We start from the raw sequence: 18,414 nt of genomic DNA on the forward strand, positions 1-18,414 counted from the left end.
AAGATATAAATCAGTTTTCTTTAATAAAGTGAGTGAGTGGTTAACTTGGAAGTGGTAAAAGTCTAGCAAGTGCTTCATATGTCTCAGACATTTTTTTGTGACTGTGGTCATACCTATATCTACTTCAGTTTATCCACCTGAGCATAAGTAAAACAAAATAAGCATTAGTAAACATTTATTTCAGAAGCACTTTGGAGTTTGCAGAAATGCAGTAGGAAAATACAAAAAATTATGAAGAGATATTAATAAGACTCCAATAACTCTAGAGGCACACTTCAACATGCCAGGTTATACATCTGTCACCCCATTTCTGCATTTTTTTCAAGCAGCTGAGGGCATTATATGACACTTCATCTCTTTAACAACTGCAGAGAAATTACAAGAGAATTAAACTGTAAATAAGTGGAAGATATATAAAACAAACCTTTTTCATACTAGAAAATACTAGTACTAACTGGCTTAAGTTTATTTGGAATGACAAAGGTTTCTGGAAAAAACATACTGTTTTGGCTTGTTTTCTTTTTTAACCAGAAGTCTTTTTTAACGATTCACCTTACAACTTCATGGACAGATTACTGTGAGAACTGAGTAAAGAGTGTAATTTCCATGGGTCCTGCTGAAATCAATGGAATTCTAGTGGTCACAACAGTTCCAGCATATGACCTAAAACACAGGATCAGCACCTTGTATATAAATAAAAAAACCCCACTTTGCTACATATTAAATACTTGCTGCAAATAAACAAAACACTGCAACTTCTACTATTCCAAAGTTCAGGACTCTTCTATGAAGTTGTATGAAAATGCCAAAAAAAAAAAAAAGACTGCTGAGGAGACACATCCATGTGACTTGATCCTTTCAAGCTTCATTAAGAAAAACAGTTAATAATCACAACATTTGAAAGGTGAGATTCTTAGGTCTGGAAGTACTCATTTCCAGTCACACCACAGTATTAAAGGTAGTGTTGGTAGGGAGCTTATCTGAATGGCAACAACATTTTAGTATCTACTATTCTGAATCCTGCAACAGTTAGATGAACTATATCAAAAATAGAAATCTGATTTAAAATTAAACTAATGGGTAGTTGCTGTCATTGCTACCAAACTAGACTGCTCCTGAATTAGAAACAAAAAAGCATTTCCTAAAATTATATTTAATGCAGGACTAGTACGATACTAGCTTTAGAATATTTAAACATTTTAAAAAACAAACTAGATCTGTGTCTGCAGTCAATCAGCAGACAACATATAACAATGGAAGTTTAGGGGTTTTTCCTCCCCTCAAAAAAATCTTTTCCACTCTCAGTTTCAAACATTTTTCTTTTTAAAAAATTCAAATTAACATAGAAAAAACTATGTTACTGGTCAGTGTCCAGTAATCTGCAAAAGTCTGCACCATGTACTGAACAGAACAAATGGAGGTAAACTAGAAATCTTTTCAGCAGTTCTTTGGAACTCAATCTTTCAAATACCTTTTTTTTTTTTAAATTAATTAACAAAACCCACTAGTGTTGCATCACACATACCTCTTCAGTGTTTTTACCACAAGCTAGTCATATGTCAAAAACTCCCTCTGTGCAAAGCATTAAAAACAGCAGATGTCGATTATTCCACACATTACAGACATGCATCCTGCAAGAAGCTATCAGGATAAAAATTTAGACTACAGCATCACTTTGATTAGAAACGCAACTACAAGAATAAAGGAAGTAAGTATAACTATGCCAAATTTTTGTTCTACTTTGCTTATGTAGACTTATCCCATGCAGATGTTCTGGAAGCTCAGCATGCAAGTTACAAAGTTTAAAAAAAACCCCAACAAACAAAACCCCAGCATTTTCCCTGAATATTCTTGAACTACAGTATCCAAGACGACAGAAATGTCAATATTCTCATCATCTTTTTACTCTTCAAAATTCAAATTCAGTAGTAGTGCATATACATTCAAGTGATATAATAATTTGAACATATCTATAATAAAGACATTTAATAACAGATTTTTCAGCTCTCAATTTCTTTCTCAATGTAGTCAATGCATTAGGAAACAACTGCAGCAGCAACAGCTCACATAAGCCACTGTTCTTGTTCTTTTCTGTACTTCTCAGACCACTTCTGAGTAAGCTCTAGGTAAACATTTGGTTTATGGGGCTTATAATCAAGGTAAACCACCTGTCCAGTCCGTTTGGGGACAGCTTTTTCAATCTGAGTTCCCTCATGCCATTCATTAAAAGATGTAATAGAAATAATTTCTGGTCGCACCGAAAGGGCAGCACTGAAGGCAGTCTCATAGTACTTACCATTGACACGATTACGGGTGTTGTGGTTGTTCCATGGTCGGATACTGGTATCAATATATCCTGGCCCCACACTTGGAATAAACATTAAATTGTTACTATCACAAAAGGCTTTTAAACTTGCCCAATTATGATGGGATGAGCCATAGGAGAAGCCATTGGTGGCAAAGTACGTGTACATTCCATCAAAGCCACTTCTGTGAATGTCATGCTTATGTCTTTCTTCTACAAGAAGTGCAATGAATAATGCATCATACGGAGTATTTCGAATAGTCTGGGATCCAGAAACAGTTAACAGATTTGCCCATATTTCAGGAATTGTTACGTAAGAATCATAAACATAAAACATAGGAAGAAATCTGCCTGTGCTGGTCTTATGCCTGTAAAAGGCTGGATGGCCTCCATATCTATAAAGCAAACAAGTATCATTAAAACAAATTTTGCCATTTGGAAAATACTGTTTTATAATCTGAGCTGAAGACTTTTCCTAAAATCTAATTTAAAAAGACATTGCATGCACTTCAAAACATAGCAATTAATAGCCTTTTTCAGTCCAGTGTTTGCTGAAGTATTAAATAATGAATTGGCAAAGAACCTTTAAATTGCTCCAAATTAGTAACTCAGTGTCAAACTGTGCTATAGGTATTCGTTTTCTCTGAAGGGCAATTCTCTAATTCAGTATGAAATAAGACAGTCTAAGTAGCATTGACAAAGAAAACAACTAGTAGCTGTACAGAATTTGTCAAGCTGAATTAAAATCATTAGAGGTCAACACATTAAAGCTTTAGCTGCTAGTTTTGTCACTAAAACATAAAAATGTATCTTTAATTTATATATCGTGTAGCTAATACTTAACTGCTTAATCTGAAGTATCATGATCTGTGATACTAATAAATGTTGAAAGCAATTTACATTTGAGTATCTATGTAAAATTCACACTTCAATATTCAAAAAACAGACTGAGTTTTGTACCACTGATATGAACAAAGTTTCTTATAGTTTTCTTCAGTCTCAGTACACATTTTTATATATTCTTGCAAGCTTCAAACAATGTACAGAAGTCCCCTAAACCAACATGTAACAAACCCCAAAAGAAACCATTCTGAAAGCACTCACTTGTCAATGATGTATTTGACATTGTGGTACATACTGCGATCATCTCTATCTTTATAAGGTTCAATATGAAAAGTGACCTGAAAGGTGAAAACATAGTAAGAACAACAGAAATGTAAAATATTATCGAATACACGGGCACTGCTTATTATAGGAAGCAAGCACCAGTCACATTAAATATAGTCTTTCTTTACAGAGCAAACACTTTCATTAGTCTATTTTGAGAATAATCCAACCCCAATTCAACTCCTGCACTGCTAAGATCAGAAGCTTCAGATTCAAGGAAGTTTGGTAATAGAGTAAATATTTAGTTTTTTACGTTAAAACAAAAAACACTGCTTTTGCTTTTCCTAGGCTACAGCAAGTAGTAAGCATGCTTCAGAAAACTTAAAAAACTACAGCAGGAACTAAAAATTGAAATAAAATATTATCTATTTGAATGTCAAAGAGCTGAATGACCAATGAAACATTTTAATATTTAATTTCTAAACAATGTATTAAATTTGCTATAGATAATTCTCCAAGGAGAGTTTTCAGTGCCAAAATAGATTTTAAGATATGGGATATAAAAACTTTAATTTAAAATTTTATAGATTTATCAACAGCGATAAACTCTTGGAACTAAATCTAATATAATGTATTGCTACTGCTCTGAATTTCAAGCTTGGAGCTTATGGAATTATTTAACCTATACATGTAAAGTAATTTCAATGTAAAAATGTCATTGTTTTAAAATATACAATTAAATGGAAGAGTATATTACATTAAACAAAGCAACTGGTTTTTCAAAAGCAATTTTAGAGCAGAATGCATTTAGTAAAGTCTTCAACAACTCTGCAACAGTAGCAAATTTCCATTGTAGAGCCGATACCTATTTCTATTAGGTACAAACTATAGAAAAATAGTGTTAGACTGAATGACTAGGACTGACAGGACAGGTTGAAGAGCACTGTAATTTCGTATTTCATTTCCAGCTCTAAAAACCAGGCAAATCAAAAGAACATATCTTTTAGCAGACTTAATACAAATGTATTTTGTATGTTGGTTTTGGTCTACTGATATTCCTAACGCTTAACTGTAGTAACTTACTAGTGCAAGAATGTTAAAAACATTACAGTGGAGGTAGTATTCCCTGGTAGCATCTATACTTAATATATGTATTCTGATAATTATTCCAAGCAATAAAAGCAGTTCCATCCATATTCCAATCATTACCATACTATTACATGCATTTTCCTTGGTAGCTTATTTCATTTTGCCTTGACTCCTTTGAGAGACTTGAATGTTAACAAGTTCTGTTATGTGAGAACAAGCTCCATCAAATGATCTGAAAATTTTGGGGAAGGATAATACTTTTTTTCCTGTTTAATAATTTACTATTACATATGTACAACTTATGTCACATAACGCAATTCACACAGCATTTTTAACAGTTTCAAAACTACTTCCGTATCTGACTTAACCTTCCTACTTTCCTCCTACTTGTCAAAGAATCTACAGTTGCTACTAGTGACAGGAAATTTCTCTGAGAATCTACAATTTGCATGACCAACTAAAACCAGAGCAGATGAACAGGTGTTTTTTTTAGTCCCCAGTACAGACAACACCCTCCAGAGATGAAACATATACAGCTACTTAGCTAATTTAAAAACTTAAATTTATTACTCGGCAAGACTAAAAGGCAATGCATGTTTTTCTTTATCCCAAGGGAAAAATACAAGTTTTACTCTACAAATAAACAAAATCAAACCATGATTTTAGATTCTACTGATCAATCCATGTAATCTGTAATGGATTTGATATTTCACCTATTTCAGGAAGCCAGGTAATTTAGCCTTTCTATCCTGTCATGCCCTGGCATTACCTAAAGTCGGGGCAGCACCTCTCTGACCTTACTGTCCAAGGCAAGTGTTCCTGATACCTTCTGGAATAAAGACATTCATTCAAACTAGAACTCTTAAGACCCTCTATTACTCATAGATGCTTGCTCCTGACCTCTATGATCAGGCACCAGCAAGTTACACCGTGATGCAAAAAATGAGGTTAGTCTTTCTTCTTTCTCAAAGTTCCTTAGTTTATAGATCATTGTATTCCATAATATTTTGAAATATGTAATACTTCCCTCAACTCCCAAGACTCATTTGAAAACAACATATTGTCTAATTTTAAAAACTGTTTCCTAAAAACACAAATCCACAACAGCGTAACTTAGATTCTGTAAGCTTTAGACATGAACCAAAACAGAAAAAAGGCAGATTATTATCTTTATTCCAGTTATAAGGCAATATTGCTTAGGTCTTATCAAATTTCAGTGTAATTTGAAGGGCACTCATACCTGCTTCTTTGACCCAAAGAAGTGCAACATAATAGGAGACAGAAACAGAAGCCACCATTACATGACAAGCCTCCCTGCTCTGCACCATGAGTCAAATGTAGTAAACTCTTAGCAAGGTTTACTTTCCTATTTTATGCATCTTAAAAATACTTTACCTTTAGATTGTATTTGTCTGCATAATCCAAAATAACAGGCACTAAGTCATCAGTTGGTTCTCCATTTTCATCAGCCATACCCGGCGGGTACCATGAAAGCACTATTACACCTGAAAATACAAAACTTAAGTTTTAAATCACGTTGTTTAACATGTACATTATAACACTGCCAGGAGTTACAATTATTGTTTGATGTGAAACCTACATAATATAGATAAGAATTTCAAATTACTTTTTAACCAATTACGAAATCTCAGTATTCTCAGAGTGGATTTTAACATCTCTCTTTGTTTAAAAGACAACAAAACAAACAGTGGTAAGATCATCTGTCAAGGGAACAGATCTGTGCTCAGTGTCCCAAGCCTAACACTTACAGCCATTCCCTCCCACTTTTAAGCACAGCATCCTAACCTCCAGGTTGTAACAAGAGGAGGAAAATGCTCCCAACTAAGGCATTATAGCTATGCCAAAGTACAGACAAGGAATAACAAGATACGTGGGGCTGGAGAACACTCAAGAGATGAGTGCTATGCATGCGATGAAAGAGATTCTTATTTTATGAAACTTTACTCCCACCATATTTCTTCATTGTACCTCTGGCTCTACTACAAAACAACCATTTCATACTAGAAGCAGTGACTGGAATCCCACAACCTTCCTTCTTGCTAAAAGTAGTTACTATGGTGTATGGTGTAATCCGCTCTTCCAACAATGTGAAATTAGTTTTTAAATTTATTACCTAAAAAAATGCTTGAGTAACTCTCAATAATTTAAGGATGTTACTATTTCTGTCAAAAAAGATGACAACAAATACAATGTCCCTATACTGTAAATTTTCCTGATGCTCTCTATTAAAGCAAAAGAACAGATACGTCTTCAGAAAGGCTAAAAACCCTTTCCTTCTAAAATAAAATGCTGTCAGATAAATAAGGTAGACCTTTTAGGTGTGTAGCTGGAAATAACATCATGAAGAAGGTAAGACAGAAAGAAATACATGAAATGCTGATGTAGGAATATTTTCCTAACAATACTATTTAAAACATATGGAAGAGTAAGTCAATGTGATTCTTTTTAACTAGGTAAAGATTTAAGTACACAAATCTGGTCACTGAGATAAGGAAGTATATACCCTAAATTTCATCCATTTTACTAACATTGTAACATTTCTGACTAACAATTTCCAAACAAACAAGTCCAAAATTATGAAAAAGAAAGCATAAATTAAAGTGAATACACAATCACCTTTTAACATCAAAACCAGAAATTTGAGCTCACTATACATAGAAGTTAGTTCAACTACCCTCAGCACATTCTGTCCCCATTTTATCAAAAAGAGAATCACAAATAATAGACTAACACAAGAGATAGTCTGCTCAAGGACAAGAAAAATGAAGTATTTTGCAGCATTTTATCACCCTATCTTTTATTTCACACAAAAGAAAAGGACATAATTCAAATGAGTAAGATGTAAAGGACAAGTAGAACAGCAGCAATAAACTCAGGTTACACTCAAGGTATCTTGAATACATCTGTCAAGACCCTCTTCTATACCTTTAGGAAAAAGGGAAAAGTTCAGGAGAGAGAGTTGTTCATCAAGGAACCTAAATTCACATTTGCATTGGTCTTTCCCTGAGAAAGACTACTTAATATTTTCTTTCCTGTGATTAAAAAAAAGTCAGCCATGTACCACTTCAGGAGTCTAAAAAAGGATGGACTCAATGCCAAAAACAATAGCATAAACATGTTTACAACCAGAGTAGAGTCATTCAAGTCAAAGGAAGGACTTCAAACTGGACTACCACAAAAATAGGCTAGTGCAAAAAAATAAATTTCACCAAGCAATCAGGAATAAAATCTATTGTATTAATCTGTTAAAAATTAGGAAATTAATAAATAAGGAAAGAATTGTAAAACATAAGAATACAAGGAAGCTCTGCATAAGACTCCTGATGCTCCAATCTCTTGTATGCCTTTGATCATTACACAATATTGGCTGAAAGAACCACTTACATTTTTCTCCTTTTGTAAGATCCTTGATAAAGATTCAAAAAAGGCTAGAAGAAAAAATTATTATTTGACAGAATGTAAAATGCAGTCATGGATTAGTCATTGGCTAAGAGACAAAAAGAAGAAACTGTACATAGTCAACTTCACAGTAGAGAAAAAATGAACAAAGTATAATTCTTGTAAAAAAAAAAAGATGCAATATGCGAAGTATTGACCTGAGGAAAAAACTTCGATGATTTATGTTGGTCAAATCTAGACAGAAGAGAACAAATTCAAGTGTACTTAAATCTGTAAGTCAGAATAACAGCAGAAAAAAAAAAAAATCACTTTTGACAAATATCAGGAATAAGACTAAAAGTGTTTACTGGCAACTAATACCTGAGATTTCTCTGCAAGTTTTCCCACTGTTGCTGGTGTTCCTGTTAATGGAGTTACAGTATTACTGAAAAGGGTGAGAAATTTCCTATGTTTGTATTAATCCTTATATAAAATACAGGTTAGGTTAAAAAACGGGACAAAATAATAACCAAGAAGTAAACATTATACAAGTAAACACTACCAATGGGAATGTAACAATTACATCAAACCTTAATGATCAGGTGAATGGAAGTGATTCAATTCAAGGTGATTAGCACTCTGAAAAATCCTATAAACTCTGGTCATGTTGCTTCAACTACATTTACAGAAGCTGTTCAGAGTTTATTATTAGCCTATATGACTGCTTATTTTACAGATGAAGAACATAAAAAGGACCGTAAAGCCCAACAACAAAGAATGACACCAAAAATATATTGAATATATTGAATATTCTTATGTATATAGTCCATCTTATTTAGAGAAAGGCAACATCAGTTTGTATTGGGAAAAAAAGATACTTTTCGACAAAGAAATAAACTATAATTAGCCACACTGAAACCGTCCTACCCGAGTTCAAGAAGGTCTGGATTACACATTTCCATAGCTAATAAGAACACCTATAAATACCCTGCCTAAAATATAGATTGTATAAAAGCTATAATCCTCCTTGCTCTTCGAAGTATGAATACGTAATTGTTATTATACACAAAGTATTCAGAAAAAAACCCCACTCCTATTTGAACAGACTGCTCCATAACCATGTTAACGTCATTTACTGAAACCTGTTCTTAAAACTGAAGTATTCATCTCCAAAAACAAAATACACAGACAATATATTCTAGCAATGGTTTCTGTATTTTCTACATATGTTATCAGTGCTTAACAGTAAGTAATGAATTATGTGCACCTACAGGATTACAAATATAGTTCTTACATTTCTGTGCTGTTACACTCATCAGACACAGCTTTGAAGATGTAGGTTTTGGTTGGGGGTTAAAATTCAGAAATACAAAAAGACATTTACTAGTTTCAGACATTTCCAGAAGTACACAGAAAAAATGGAAGAATGGGTCAGTTGTGTTCATTCACATATTTAAGGCTGGATAAATGAACAACATGCTGAAACGTTAACATTCATTACCAGTTGAAGCTGAACGCATTTGTTTCATGTGGGCTTCTATGACAGAAGGGTCTTTGGAACTGTAAGATCCAAGTTCAGGGTAGAAGTTGGCCCCAATGTCCTCAGGAGGATTATGCCTTCCCTTTGGATAATTGTTCGCAATTTTGGGATCCCAATGTGGCAACAATGGATGGTTCCAGTGAATATATTTACCATCAAACTGTGGATTGCCAAACCAACTATAGTAGAATATGTGAAAGTTATAATTAGGAGAAGACAGCTCTTCTTCCAGCTTGTTTACAGGAGGCATAGATGCTTTCATAGTATTGACCGCGATACTATGCAAATTACTGACAGGCGTTACAGTATCTCCTTGAACCCTATTTAGTGAATTCTGTTTATTGTCTAAGAGCGCTGTCCGTTGTTGAAGCTCAGGCAATAAACCAAGTCCAAATGGATCCCCAAAGCCAGCTCTGTCAGGTCTCAGAGTCTTCAAAGCCATCATTATGGAGCAAATAAACAAAATAAAAAGCAACAAAATGATGCATGTTCTTCTGCGAAATCTTGCCATGATGTCATAGTTCAGAATCCAAACAGAAGGATTTTGGCCGCAACTGATCAAAAGACAAATATTTTAAAGTCAGATTTCTTAATTACCTAATTCAACAGTATGAAATGCTTCATAAAGTTTCTACATAATAGAAATAAAATGTAACGCATACACTGACTGCATAGCTAACAGACCTTTATGGGGGGTCAAGTGGAACAAAAAATATTTCTGCATTTGAGAATGTGTGTCAGGTTCTGAGGTTCTACCACCAAGGACTCACGTATTTTATAAAACATCTTACTTTTGAACTTCATTGTTTGCCTAATCCAAATAAATCCCATGAAATGGAAATTCTGGTTACATTATTTCAGAACTATCATGTTTTGACAAGTCTGATAGAAATAGCACAGAAAATAGAAGAAAAAAAGCAGAAGCCATGGAAGGAGAATAATGTAGCAGAACAACAGTAAAGGACAAAATGGGATATGACAGAAGTACAGCTTATGTTCAGAATACAGGTTTCATTTACTAATCTATTTACTGGCTTTGGACCAACCACTTTGTGTTCAGTTAACCAATACATTGACTAAATACTTTGGGAAATTAAAGTCAAAACAGTGATGCTTTGCAACTTTACATATCTGAAATTCTGATTTGTTTTCTGAATTATGTAAACAAAAAACAACATAGCACTAAGGATGTACCTCAACCAGAAAGCCTGCAAGTTAGTTGCTGGCAGCCTATTAGTACAATGTCACAGCTGCTGACACTTCATGTAGAATTCCAGGACTAAGTTCAAAACAAGACCAACAGTACACAGCAAGATTTGAGCCCTGAAAGTAGAGGGAAGAAAATTGGTATAATGGAATGCCTGGTTACTTTATTTAATTCCTTTTGAACATTAAACACAAAAGAGACAGAGAAAGGATTTAACGAAATTTAGGTTACCACAGAATTATGTGGAACAAGATTATGCATAAAACTGACAACACTATACTGGAAAATCTTAGAATAAATTTCTGATTCTACAGTCATTAGACATAGCATAGCTGTGATTTTGTATTACTGTCACCTATGTCCAAATTTTAGAATCTTACTTTAATTTACGGAGATATACACAGGTTGTTTTAAAATACTTACAAAGTATCTCACCTTAGTTTCCTACCCATGCTCTTTACTACTGTTAAAGTGCATTAACACATAGCTCAGTTGTCACAACACTCTATTTGTTACTGCTGTGATAATTTTAGATGAGGAATTTTAGAATATACTTTTTAACAGTACAGCCTAAATTGGATTAGCAGTATGACACTGCCAAAAAGGGAAGTTCTGCTTCCATTTCCAACCTTGATCCATTCATCCTGCTGTCTATTTTTAGTTACCTGTGGAATTCATGTAGTTTTCACAGTAAGGTCACTCATACATTTCAACAGCAAAACCCTGTTAACATCTCAAAAATAAACAACAAAAAAAACCCTATGCACTTTTACCTTGTTAGAGAGCTGACTCAGCTGAATGAGTATCAGTCACAGCACTAATGCCAATGAATGAGTTAATAGCACAGATGGGGGAAGGGATGAAAACTAAAATGATGCTGCTCATTTTGCCCAACTGGATTGTGAAACCATACTTTTGGCTACTGTCAGGGAACATGATTTTACAGCATAGATGCTTATGGTACTTCATTTAAGACTTCATTAACTGATTTCACGTCACTTTACATCAAATTACAGTGTTCTTTTTCTATAGCTCACAATCCATCCCAAGATCTTAGAATTCTGTCAAAAAGATTATTTCGAGTCCAGAACATTTTTCTTCTAATACATTTAAACTACTTCTACTACTTTTCCTGACCTTTTCAGTCTTCTTTCTAGTCTATCATGCTACCCTTCCCTGCGAGTTTAACTCAATTTTTGAATTAGACAAACTGAAGTTTTCTAAAGGGTCAGGATTTTATTTTTTTTTTAAAGGAAACAATATTATTCATTTGGCTAATGTATTCAGTTTTCTTTAATTTAACCCAGATGCTATTGATCTTTATCAAACAACATACAGGACTGCCAGTGATAAATTACTTCTGCAATTACTATCTCATCTCTCCTGTAAAAAAGAATTCATGCTGTAATGTCTATAATTAGAATGTTCATAAGGTCTTTCATTTGGGATTTCCTATTCCATATCGAAGAAACTGTTCCTTTTTATTCTTTGCTTGACGTATCTGCTACTAAATTCCTCCTCTACTGCATCAAGATTTCACTATCATAAAGTGATTTTTCTGAAGTGCCAGGAACTGATCTTAGTGCTCCACGTTCTTATTTCAATAAATATTTATCCTGAAAGTGTATTAAAAAAATGAGTGGCATACTTACTAAAATTTGACTGGCGTAAGGACAGACCCTGGTCTACGATAGCATATTATGAACCTCTAGTATGCTTATATAGAGGCTCAGCATCGAAGTGCAAAATTGCTAGAACAAGTAAGTGATACCTATGGTAAAGGCTTGAGTTTTGGGGAGACATCAGTCTCAATAACGATGACATAATTCAGGCCTGTCATAGATACCTGTACTGTAAAAGCTACATTGAAGAGCTACAGGTTGGCAATGCTTGCATTATGTCATTTAATCTTGTTCAGAGCTCCTCTTTAGAGACAGTGACAGATAAATTATGCTCATCAATGCTAGTGCCACAGCAGAACAGTAATATTGAGGAAACAGACTGAGCAAACATGCCATGTGAAACAGCTACTTGAAGTTACGTCTATTCTTGGAACTGGAAAAATCTTAAAATACATTTCTGATTCAACAGCCATTAGAGATTGCATCGCTGTGATTTTGTATTTCTCTCATGGACAGGCAAATTTTAGAATCTGACTGCAATTTACTGAGGTACACAGGTCATTCCTACATACTTATGAAGTATCTTGCCTTGGACTGTTGGGTTCATTTGGATCCAAGAGCAATTCCCTTTCTCAGTAGGAAAAAGTCAGCCTGAGTAACTTCAGCTTTATGCAGATTAAGATCTCACACGCAGACAGTTACTCTGACTCACACGATGACTTGTTAACTAGTAGTAGCTTTTGGATTCTAACCCCAAGTTTGTTGACCCATATTGCTGTACCAGCCAAATACGTAAGTAGTTCAAGCTCTTTCTCTTGCCTAGCAAATTCATTTTAAAAGAACAAAAAACTCCACCTGTAATAGGTCAGAAGGAAGAATGAGTTAGTTTAGATCACCAGTCTCTGCCTATGGGCAAAGAACAGGTCCAATACATAGCAATGCTTTACCAGAATAGTTAGGCATCTTCGGCTATTTGTGGATTGGAGATTTCTTGAACAAAAGGTCATTTCTTTGTTCAATATGAAAAAAACACCTTCCGTTTAGAAACTCACCTGTTAGTTCAATTTGATGCCCCTACTTCTCAAATTAGAAGGGAGAGTAAGCAAGCATTTGTTTACATTTAATTATTACTATTTATATTTTCTACTTCACTAATAATTTAATTGCTTCTGTCAGGTTCTCCGAGTTTTCCTTTACAGCAATTTCTAGTCTGTCTAATCTGCATATTGTATCCCTATCATTGGATACATTCAAACATTTTTGAGGTGTTTCTTTTCTGTACTGTTTCAGTGCCACTACAACCTTCCTTTCTGAAATTAAGGGAGCACGTTTGAATACAGCGTGACTTTCAATATGCTTTTTTTCTCCCCTTTATTTTTAATTTTGCTCCTTAGCCCTTTTTCAAAAACTTCTGCTTTCTATCAATTCAGTTCACAGCTAATGCATGCAACCTGACTACAGAATTATCATCATGCCTAAATTTAGTTCTTGAGTGGTAAAAATGAGCTCACAGGTCATTACTGTGAAATTAAAACTGTTTTCTTCACTCTGTGCACTACACTACATATTTTTAAATATTTTTTTTTTTTTTTTCATTTTTTTTAATCACCCAGTCACTGCATACTGGAAAGTCCTTTGGCAAATTTTCCACTGAAAGGTGCCTGAAGAAGTCAGAATCTTCAGGTAACTTTGTCAATGTACTCTTCACTACACACACACCTTCCCCAATCATGAGTTGTTACCTTCAGGTCCAGACCAAAAGCACAGAAGTCAACTGATGTCTTTTGGTTTCTCCTTTTATGATTACAGATACTACAATTTCCTTTGTCACACATCAGAAAAATATGAAGCTTTACCATGAAAGGGTAGAACCTATATTTCCATAACATTCAGTCCAAAAAATTTCTTCTCCAAAAAAATTCTACTCAGTTATTTTTCTTTTAGTTTGTAAGCTGCTATATTGACTTAAAAGCACAAAATAAATGTAAGTATATTTATCCCTCCATGACCATCTCTGTTCCAAATTAATTTGTTTCTTATGTGGGAATAAATTGTATGAAACTTATCACAGTAGTATAAAACCTCCAGCTGTTCTTCCTGAAACAACTAATATCCCCATGAAAAAATAAATAAATTTGCATGCATGAAAAAAGCTGAAGCATTTTTCTAAACTGTTCTCCAAACTTAATAGCAAGCCTGTCTCAAGGATAACCTCTCCCATTCAAGTTCATGCTTGACCGTGATGTATTTTTTTTCTCCCCCACTGCTGCTTTTTATACCCTTAAGCTATGCTGCAGGCAAACCTTCCGTTTGACCTTTCCACTATATGAAGAAAAAAAAAAAAAATAGTACAGACAGATGACAAAAGAGGTTTTTTTCCCCCATCACGTTTCCCAAAACAAGGATGTTTCTTTAGTCAGAGAGAAAAAAAGGGTTTAATTACTCTAGATCATTTTGGTCATATGATAACTCAAGTTTCAATACCCCACCCTATAGGTTGTTTTTTCCAGTTTTACTGATTCCAAAGGAGAAATATGCAATGCAAAGAAAGCATGTTCAGATAAAACAGATTTATCTATTTTACTAAGAACCAGCAAATACTATAATTTATTTGTTCTGATGTTCCTTAAACATAACACATGAAAGTGCAATACAGAAGAAAGGCCTAAAAATCTGACTTGATGCAAGGGTAAGGTCGTCCAAAAGTCACTGAGGTTGGTAGCTCACAGCTGGTATCAAAGCTTCTCAGCTAAGTTTTCTAAGCTTAGCTTCTGCTAAGATTTCCCTGCTCGAAGAACCTGAAAACTCTCAAGTTACAGATCAGCTCCAGACAGAGATGAAGCTTCTAGGCTTTCAAAGCACTTCATGCTGGAGTTACACTGTAGATGTGCACCTAGAAACATTACTTTGGTTCCCAAGTGATTGACCAGGTGAAATTTTAGTAAACTTCCCCAAGGGCTGATAAAAGTCTGTCCAAACCACTGCATTTACATAGCACATTCTGGTCTGGGGAACACAAATAATTAAAAAAAGCAAGAGAAGTTGACTACATCTTCCTTATGAGAGCCTCAAGAGTGTTTCTACTATCAGAAAAACTGGGAAATTTCTCAAAAAGTGTCTGCATAGAAGTTTTTTTCTGAAGACTTTTTTAAAAAATCCCTTGAAAATCATTAACAATGGAAGAAGACATTACACACAGCATGCAGTCACTTTATAATTGTGATTACATACAAAATATGCATATTTTTAAGCACTTCCAATAAAATAAGGTTTCTTTTTGGTCCACCCAATTTATAAAGAGGTATTTAAAATATGGCAATTCTAACATGCATAACTGTATCATTCACAAAACAGGGAATGTGATTTTTTTTGTTTTTTGCTCCCCAGATTTGAATTTAAGAAACATAGCAGCAAGAACAAAAATCAATCCTGCTGCATTTTCTTGTTCTAAATGTGATATGACAGCCTCCAGCATTAAATTATATTTAACATACAAGAGTATTTGATTTTAACATGCCGGCGTTCTCTTGCTTTGAAAGGACATTGAAACACACACCTAACTTTGGGCAGCTGCAGACCATGAAAAGAAAGCAACCTTCAGCCTGCTTCCTCATCGGGAGTTTCCCGCGGCAGTTCACAGTACAGGCAGCTGCAGAGCGAGGAAGTAAGACAGGGGAGCGAAGCCAGCTTGCCGCCTTGCTCCCCTTCCCTAAGCAAAGCACCAAAGTACGAGCGTTCACACTTCTCTCCAACACCGACGAGCCCAGCGCCGGAGCCTTCAGCCAAGCACCCTGCCAGAAGCTGAGCATCTGCCGCGGGCGAGAGGCGCGGCGAGGGGCCTTCACAGGAGCGAGGAGGGAGGGCACCGCGCAGCGGCGTCCCCGGGCCCTCCACAACGGCTTGATAACGGCGGGCGGGGGCGGGCGCCTTCCCCTCCTCTCCCGGCCTCTCCCAGCCCGGAGGAGCGCCCCAGCAGGGTCCGACTCCGAGGAGCCCAGGGCTGCCCCGCAGGCCGCAGCACCCAGCCCAGCCGTCTCCTCGCTGCCCCTTCCCCAGCCCCCGAGGCCGGCAGCGGCGCCCGCGGCGCAGCTGAGGCCCGGGGAGGGCCGCCAGAACAGGTGCGCCGCGGACCGCTGCCGTTACTCACCCGCCCGAAGGAGGGGCGCTGCCCGACGGCCGGTGGGCGGGCGGCAAGCGGGACGTACTGGTGGGGGAGCCGGCAGCGGCTAGGCAGGCCGAGGGAGGGCTCTAAGACGGGATGGCACCGCTCCGCCGAGGCCGGGGGGGCAGGTGCGCCTGCGCCAGTAGGCGCGCATGCGCGGGGGCGGCGTGGCGAGGCTGTGGAGGAAGCCTCTTTGTGGGCAGGGGGCGGGTGGTGACCCGCTAAGCCGCGGCCGCAGCCGCGCTCTTCGTGTGCGGTTGTGAGGCCTCAGCGCCCGTTACTGCAGGCTTGCGGGGGGGACGCCGAGCTCGTCAGCCTGCCTGCGGCCGGGTGCTCGCTGGGGCGTCTTGCCTTTTTCTTCTGTGAAAAGAGGACGTGAGCAGCTGCGTGTTAGACCTCCTTGGGCTGTGAAATAGCCTTTTTTACTCAAAAGGCCTGAAAACTCTTCAATTCTTGGAAGTTCATTGCTGGATTGTTGGTTGCTTTTCAGCTGGGGAAGAACTTGCTCAATGGTAATGGCTGGTTAAAGCCTGTGGCTTAAATCTGTGGATGATGCACGGTACTGTCTAAAAGAGCGGCACCTCTGCACTGCTGAGGGTGGTCGTTCACACTCTACCTGAGAGTAAGGCACTCAAGATGGTGATGCATTGAGAAAGTCAGTGCGTTGTGTTAATTGCCCATCTTTGTACCATGTCAGCTATATGGGAATAAATCAGGAAAATACAGGTGAAGGGAAGTGTGATGAGTACTCCTGTTACACAGTCATTTTGTAATTGCATATAATTGCAATACTGTAAAAATGGTTTCACTGATGTTTCATACGCTAACACTTCATGTGTGTTTTACTCTTTCTTTTTTGCAAAAGAGTGAAAATGGGCTATGAATAGTTGCCATAATGAGATTAGTAACCAAATCAATGAAAAAAATACCCATTTTCTACAGTAACATCAGAAGTCTGTCAAGAACACTTGTTGATGAGCACTTCGGATTGACTCTATACAAATTGTTACACTAGGTAAACAGCACAGTTTTCTTATAGAATGAAAACATTTCTTCCCTTTGCCTAATGAAAAGTGACTATAATGAGTAGGAACCCTGTGGTGTAGTTTGCCTAGTTGTTTTTTTAAGAACCCTTCTAAGCCCTGAAAGAAACGGAGTACAATCAGTGACCGAATTGTGGTTTCAGTGAAATCAATAGCAAACTCTCACTGATTTCAACAGAGGCAGTATTTCACCTCGTAAGTGGATGAAAATACTTGGAATTAGTGTCTCACACTGTAGATATAAACAAGATAAACAAGTAAATTCAACAGCTCCCATGGTTCTCCTTGAGTTCTGAGAAAATTGACAGACAGAATTGTTGCATGCTGTTTTCTTTATGCTGTCTGAGTGCTCTGATGGGAAATACATTTGCAGTAATGCTTATTTCTAATATTATTTCTTGTGAGTATCTGAATAATTTCATTAACAGGGAATATGTTGTAAGTGATTCAGGAATGTCATGCTTTAATAATAAATGAGTTGGCGTATGAATAGACTGAAGACTGAAACTTGAAAACTTGATATCCATGTAATTTCCTCACAGTCTTACAAAATTTTTCTCTTACTGCATTTTCTTTCTTTCATTTTCTTCTTTCTTGCTTTTTCCTTTTTTCTTTCTTTTTTTCTTTCTTCTTTTTTCTTCTTTTTTTCTTTCTTCTTTTTCCTTCTTTCTCTTTTTCAAAAGAAAATATAGTATAAGGGTGCTTTTCACTTCTATTTTATGGAGGACATGACTTTAATTTTCACTTTCTTTTTACCATGTGGAAGAACTACTGAAACTAAGAAATTTTGTTTGAAAATAAGATAATCAGAACACTTAAGAGTGGAAAAAGTAAATCTGATGCTTCATTTGGTCATGTTCCAGTGTTTACACGATAAAAAATTACTAGTGTTAGGAAATAAACAGAAAGAAAAAATATATTCATTTAATCAGAGGAAAAA

The 18,414-nt window shown here is 36.2% G+C and overlaps 1 protein-coding gene across 1 annotated transcript; it reads right to left on the reverse strand.

Annotated features, from left to right (window-relative positions):
* Positions 1-1,504: 1,504 nt before the first annotated feature.
* Positions 1,505-16,468, reverse strand: MANEA (mannosidase endo-alpha). Its single transcript, XM_059830826.1, has 5 exons — positions 16,417-16,468; positions 9,402-9,994; positions 5,897-6,006; positions 3,410-3,486; positions 1,505-2,700 (listed from the first exon to the last, which is right to left on the reverse strand). The coding sequence occupies exons 2-5, from the start codon at positions 9,949-9,951 to the stop codon at positions 2,064-2,066; spliced, it is 1,374 nt and encodes a 457-aa protein (XP_059686809.1). The 5' UTR covers positions 9,952-9,994; positions 16,417-16,468; the 3' UTR covers positions 1,505-2,063.
* Between the last annotated feature and the right edge of the window lie 1,946 nt (positions 16,469-18,414).

The sequence above is a fragment of the Gavia stellata genome, chromosome 2 (assembly GCF_030936135.1).
Source record: "Gavia stellata isolate bGavSte3 chromosome 2, bGavSte3.hap2, whole genome shotgun sequence".
In the NCBI taxonomy this organism is placed as follows: domain Eukaryota; kingdom Metazoa; phylum Chordata; class Aves; order Gaviiformes; family Gaviidae; genus Gavia; species Gavia stellata.

What these genes read in the sequence shown, in the direction of transcription:
- MANEA (XM_059830826.1), bottom strand. Translation starts at nt 9,951, where the DNA reads ATGGCAAGATTTCGCAGAAGAACATGCATCATTTTGTTGCTTTTTATT. An exon ending in AATGCGTTCAGCTTCAACTG is followed by an intron (nt 6,007 to 9,401) that starts GTAATGAATGTT and finishes TTGTATTTTCAG; the next exon opens with GTGTAATAGTGCTTTCATGG. An exon ending in GTCAAATACATCATTGACAA is followed by an intron (nt 2,701 to 3,409) that starts GTGAGTGCTTTC and finishes TTTGCTTTATAG; the next exon opens with ATATGGAGGCCATCCAGCCT.